Here is a 5,386-nt window from a genome sequence, read left to right as displayed (position 1 = left end):
TAATGATTTTTTTCCGTTTTTTTTTTCTTATTCTTCCTGTTAAAATGCATTTACGGTAAAGTGGCTCTTAGCAAAATGTACCAACCAAAGAAAGCCTAATTGGCGCCAAAAAAACAAGATATAGATCAGTTCATTGTGATTAGTAGTGATAAAGTTATTGGCGAATGAATGGGAGGTGAATATTGCTCGGATGCATAAAGTGAAAACGACTGAAGGCTGAAGTGGTTAATGTATTCTAGAACTAAACACACAAGGAATGGTATAAGGGTCGCATAATAAGGATTTTTAGTTTCTAAATGTTTTTTGATATGTACAGAAGACTTCTCGAACTTGTACTCGGATCAGTCTTGTCTTCATCCCGTACACAAGGGGATTTAGCACAGGAGGCAGCAGAAGGTACATATAACCTGAAATGGTGTGAACAGAGGATGGAATCCCTTTACCGTACCGGTGGGTTAGGAAGGTGAAGAGGGCCAGGCCATGAAAGGTCAAGAAGACACATATATGAGGGATACAGGTGTTAAATGTCTTCAGTCGAGCATCTTTGGATGGGAGACTGAAGACGGCATGGAAGATGGCAAGGTAGGAAACCAGGATAAATAACAAATCTATGCCTAGAATGGTGAAAGCCACAGTTAACCCTAAAGCACTGTTAACCCTAATATCGGCAGCAGCAAGTTTGGCAATTGCCATGTGTTCACAGTAAGCATTGACAACAACATTGGTCTTGAACGCTGGAAATTTCCTGACCAAGATGACGACGGAAGCCACCAAAGCCACATTTCTAACCATCAAGACAGTGGGCAGTTGGATGATGACATTGTTAGTCATTATAGAGCCATATCTTAGTGGCTGGCATATCGCAATAAAGCGGTCAAATGCCATACTTAGCAAAAGCCCTGACTCCATAGCTGTGAAGTTGTGAATGAAGAACATCTGGAGAAGGCAGGCCTCAAAGCTGATGTGGTTGTTATTGAACCATAGGATACACAGCAGTTTTGGAGTTACACTTGTGCTTAGTAGGGCGTCATTGGATGACAACAGCGACAGGAAGATGAACATGGGTTTGTGGAGAGCTGAAGATACTGATATCACAGCAAGAAGCAACATGTTTCCCAGTAATGAGATTATGTAGCATGAGCATAAAACTACAGAAATCCACTTATAAGTTGTTTCTGTCCCGGGAATGCCAGTCAGAATGAAGAAGCTGGGATAGAATGTGGTATTGGATGGGTCCTCTAATCTGCTGATCTTCTCCTGTGCCAACATCTCCAGCATTCTGGGGAACAACAAATACATTAAAGCATACCTGAAGTGACATGTGGCATATGCAAAAGAGCTTGTCAACAGCTTGTAGCATCCAGTCCAGTTTTATGAAAAGTAAATAGTAAAGTAAAAAGTAAATTCACACTCCCGTTGCCGGGAGCATCCTGTGCAGGCACAGCATGAGGATTTCTTGTACTGCACCTATGCAGAACACTCCCAGCAATGAGAACGCAAGCGAGGACATGCGCAGCCAGGGCTGCGAAGGCACAGTGGCTGTTGACTTGCAAGTCACGATAACAAAAGTGAGCCGTGGTGGGGGACCGAGGATCGTATTGTCCCGATGCAGGCGCAGGATGTCTGCAGGGGGCCAGTAGAAGCCCCAGGTAAGTTCAACTCTTTTTTTAAGATCTTGCAGGTTTTCTGAGCGCTGAGGGAGGGGGGTGCTGGGATGGAGGGGGGAGACATGGCTTTGGGGGAGCACGGCCTTACTTCGGCCTCCCTTCCTCTCCCTGGGACCACCCTCCATGCTCTCCCCTCTGCTGCAGGAGCGTGCGGCTCACGTAGTCGTGCTGACATCATCCGGACTGTACTGCGCAGTATAGTCCGGATGACGTCAATGCGACTCCGAGAGCCGCACGCTGGAGCAGAAGTAGATGCCGAACTGGCAAGGTCAGCATCTGCACCGTAGGCCACCAGAGCAGCGGCAAGGGGCTGGAGGAAGCCCAAAGTAAGTAGATTTTTGCTTTTTAACCACCTCGGACCTTCCCTTGAAGTGTGACTGGATTAGCTGCATGCTTGTTTCAGGTTTGCCACCATGTTAGTTCTAACAGAATAAATGTGGACATCACCATTTCACTGAAAACTCCCCATACCTCCACTGCCCAAGCATTACTCGCCTCCATTTTTAGCACATGTATTTATTATTATTATTATATAAAGCACCACTATCTAATGCATCTCCAAACGTAAAATAAAGACACATTTTTAAATCTGTAGCAGACATAGGTATGACCCAGGAGGTGGTGGATGTGAGGAACCACAAGTGGGGAAGACGGGGGAAACTGGAGGGGGTGGAAGTAAACTGCTAAGCAGCATAGGGCAGAGAGGAAATTAATGATGCATCTTAAAGTGTAACTGTCAGGCATAAAATTGAAAATCTATTCTTTATTTTTATCTGGTAAACAAGTAATAAGGATGCTAACCAGGCAATCCAAAAGTTAAAATCACTATTACTTTTCTTGTTGATAAATGATCATTCACCAGTTTACACAAAATTTGGTACGCAAAAAGGAAGTTGCAGGGCATGCTGGGTTGTCCTTTTTTGCTTCTCTACTTCCCCTCAGACTTAACTAATACAGCCTGATTGGCTGAAACCTCTTTCCCTCCTGTTTTCCCCTCCCACACCTCTGTTCCTCTCTGATTGGCCAATATTTCTCATGCTGAGACAATGCACTTTCAATAGTGAAGGTCGGGCTATGCATACACAATCAGGCAGAGGAGAGTAAGGGAGGAAATGACATCAGGATTCGCTTCAAGATAGCCACAGTTAAAATGGGAAATGCTAAGAAGGTTTTTCTCTTTATTTACTGTAGAAAAATCACTAAATTCAAAACGTGGACAGTACAATACATGTGTTATGTGAGTAGAGCAAGTATTTATCTACTTATGTATGTGTTTTTTCCGAGATAGTATGGCTGACAGCTCTTCTTTAAGGTATATGTGTACCTTAAAAGCCTCAAAAAACATTAACAATGATGCAAACATATGGAATTATACATTGTAGACTTATACTGACAAGTAAATCATTTTTAAAGCTATTTGAAGAGAACCTGAAGTGAGGAAAAATCTTTTTCAGGTTTGATATTCACCTATGTAGAGGAAGGCCCTGATACCATAGAGCAGTGATGGCTAACCTTGGCACTCTAGCTGTGACAAAACTACAAATCCCATCATGCCTCTGCCTTCCTGAGTTCTGCTTAGAGCTGTCAGAATATTGCAAAGCCTCATGGGACTTGTAGTTCCACCACAGCTGGAGTGCCAAGGTTAGCCATCACTGCCATAAAGCCTTCCTGGTCCTCTCTCCATCCCATTGTTCCTTTGTCATCCTCCGTGGAAGGTCCTGCTAGGTTGAATAGCCTATCAGCAATCCTCAGGCAGCCTTGCGGAAGGACTTGCCTCCCTGAGCATTTCAGTACTGCGCGGGTCTTTTGAACAGCTTGGAGGTGCAAGTTCCGTATTTTTCGGACCATAAGACACACTTTTTCTTCCCCAGTCAGTGCGTCTTATGGTTCGAATGCTACATTTTTGGACCTGTCCAACTGTCTTTCCTGCACCCCCACTAATCTCTGCTGCAACTTTAAAGCATCGGGAGGAGCCTGATCCATGCGAAGTGAGGCTGTGAGCTTCAACTGCAGCTGGGAAGTAGGAGATGGACGGGGAAGTAGCAGAAGGCAAGTGCATGCTTACCCGAAGTACCTGGAGGCCGGCTGTGGAAGGACTGGAGTGGGCTGTAGTGCTGAGCTGCAGACTGTGCCGGGATTCTTGGCTTGGTTCTCTCTGTGCTGGCTGCCCTGATCACCCCCGCAGCATTGTCAGCCTGCAGCTGCTCGCCGAAATGCCGGTGTGCCTGTGAGCTTCATCTGCTCGCCCGCCCACTGCTTGTCACAGCCAAAGGGAGAAGTGTGAGAAGGGCAGCATGTGCTTACCTGCAGGCGCTGTAACTGGAGGTTCCCGCGTGGAAGGCCCGAGTGGGCTGCGCTGCAAGCTGTGCTCAGTTTGCTGGCTCTCCACATAACCCCAGCAGTGCTGTCAATCTTCCCAGAAATGCTGGTGGGTCTGTGCACTCCATATTCCTGCACTCTGCCTATTTACACCCGAGCTGGGCGGAGAAGTGTGAGATGGGCAACATGTGCTTACCGGGACGCTGTAACAGGAGGCCTGCGTGACTGGCGTATGGAAGGACCGGAGTGGGCTGTGGTACTTTATTGCAGGCTGTGCAGTTTTTACTCTCTCCGAGTTAGCTCTCCCGATTGCGTACGCACAAAAAGGGCGCCCGGACAAAAAGGGCGCGGGGTGTAAACGCTAATTAATAATTAATCATTAATAGGGTTTATAAAAATAGTGTGCTATATTTCGTTTACAAATAATGTTTTACAAAATTATAAATCATTAAATAATGTTTATGAAATTGGCAATTGTGAAAACGTTAATCTTCCCTGTTTCAAAAGTGAAACTTATAATTACGTTTATTAAAAAAAACCGATAATATATGTTTAATTGTTATAATTATATATTATTGTGAATAACCTTCATTTATGTTTTGTTCTTATAATAAAATCTGAAAATATTCTTTATAACGATGATATAAATATAACTACGTTCGTAATAAGTGTTGTAAAACATTAGTAAGTATTACTAAAATGTTAATAAAACTATACCTAAGCCTACTCTCACACAGAACCCTCCCTGTACCTATCCCTAACCCCTAGACCCCCCTGGTGGTGCCTAAACCTAAGACCCCCCTGGTGGTGCCTAAACCTAAGACCCCCCTGGTGGTGCCTAAACCTAAGACCCCCCTGGTGGTGCCTAAACCTAAGACCCCCCTGGTGGTGCCTAAACCTAAGACCCCCCTGGTGGTGGCTAACCCTAAAACCCCCCTGGTGGTGCCTAACCCCTAGACCCCCCTGGTGGTGCCTAAACCTAAGACCCCCCTGGTGGTGCATATCCCTAAGACCCCCCCTGGTGGTGCCTAAACCTAAGACCCCTCTGTGGATAATAATGTTTTACTAATTGTGGCTGCAAAAAATATTTAGCAATTTACATTACGTACTGATCGCTTTATTTTGTGAATAATAATGTTTTACAAACAGTAAGGGATAAAACTTTAAATAATGTTTTAATTAGTTAAATAAGATAAATATGTTTAGTATTTTTATAAACGTTATTCGGCACGGGTGCATTTTATAAACGTAAATCATCACAAGCACAGTTATAAATCATTAAAAATCTCCGGGCGCCGTTTGTAAACGTTATTTATCTCCGGCGCCCTTTTTTCCTGCTCGGCGCCCATTAAACGTTATTTATTATGAGAGTGAATGGCGGCGCCCTTTTTGTCCACTAG

At 44.5% G+C, this 5,386-nt stretch overlaps 1 protein-coding gene across 1 annotated transcript; it reads right to left on the bottom strand.

Moving 5' to 3' along the window:
* Window positions 1–285: 285 nt before the first annotated feature.
* On the bottom strand, window positions 286–1,278 carry LOC137544586 (olfactory receptor 52A1-like). Its single transcript, XM_068265683.1, has one exon. The coding sequence runs from the start codon at window positions 1,276–1,278 to the stop codon at window positions 286–288; it is 993 nt and encodes a 330-aa protein (XP_068121784.1).
* Window positions 1,279–5,386: the final 4,108 nt, after the last annotated feature.

Source organism: Hyperolius riggenbachi, chromosome 2 (genome assembly GCF_040937935.1).
Source record: "Hyperolius riggenbachi isolate aHypRig1 chromosome 2, aHypRig1.pri, whole genome shotgun sequence".
NCBI lineage: Eukaryota > Metazoa > Chordata > Amphibia > Anura > Hyperoliidae > Hyperolius > Hyperolius riggenbachi.
The sequence above is the reverse complement of the archived record's forward strand: the minus strand, read 5'-3'. Positions and strand labels throughout refer to the sequence as shown.

Bases quoted from the DNA above. Each gene is read 5' to 3' on its own strand.
- LOC137544586 (XM_068265683.1), bottom strand. From the start codon at position 1,278: ATGCTGGAGATGTTGGCACAGGAGAAGATCAGCAGATTAGAGGACCCA.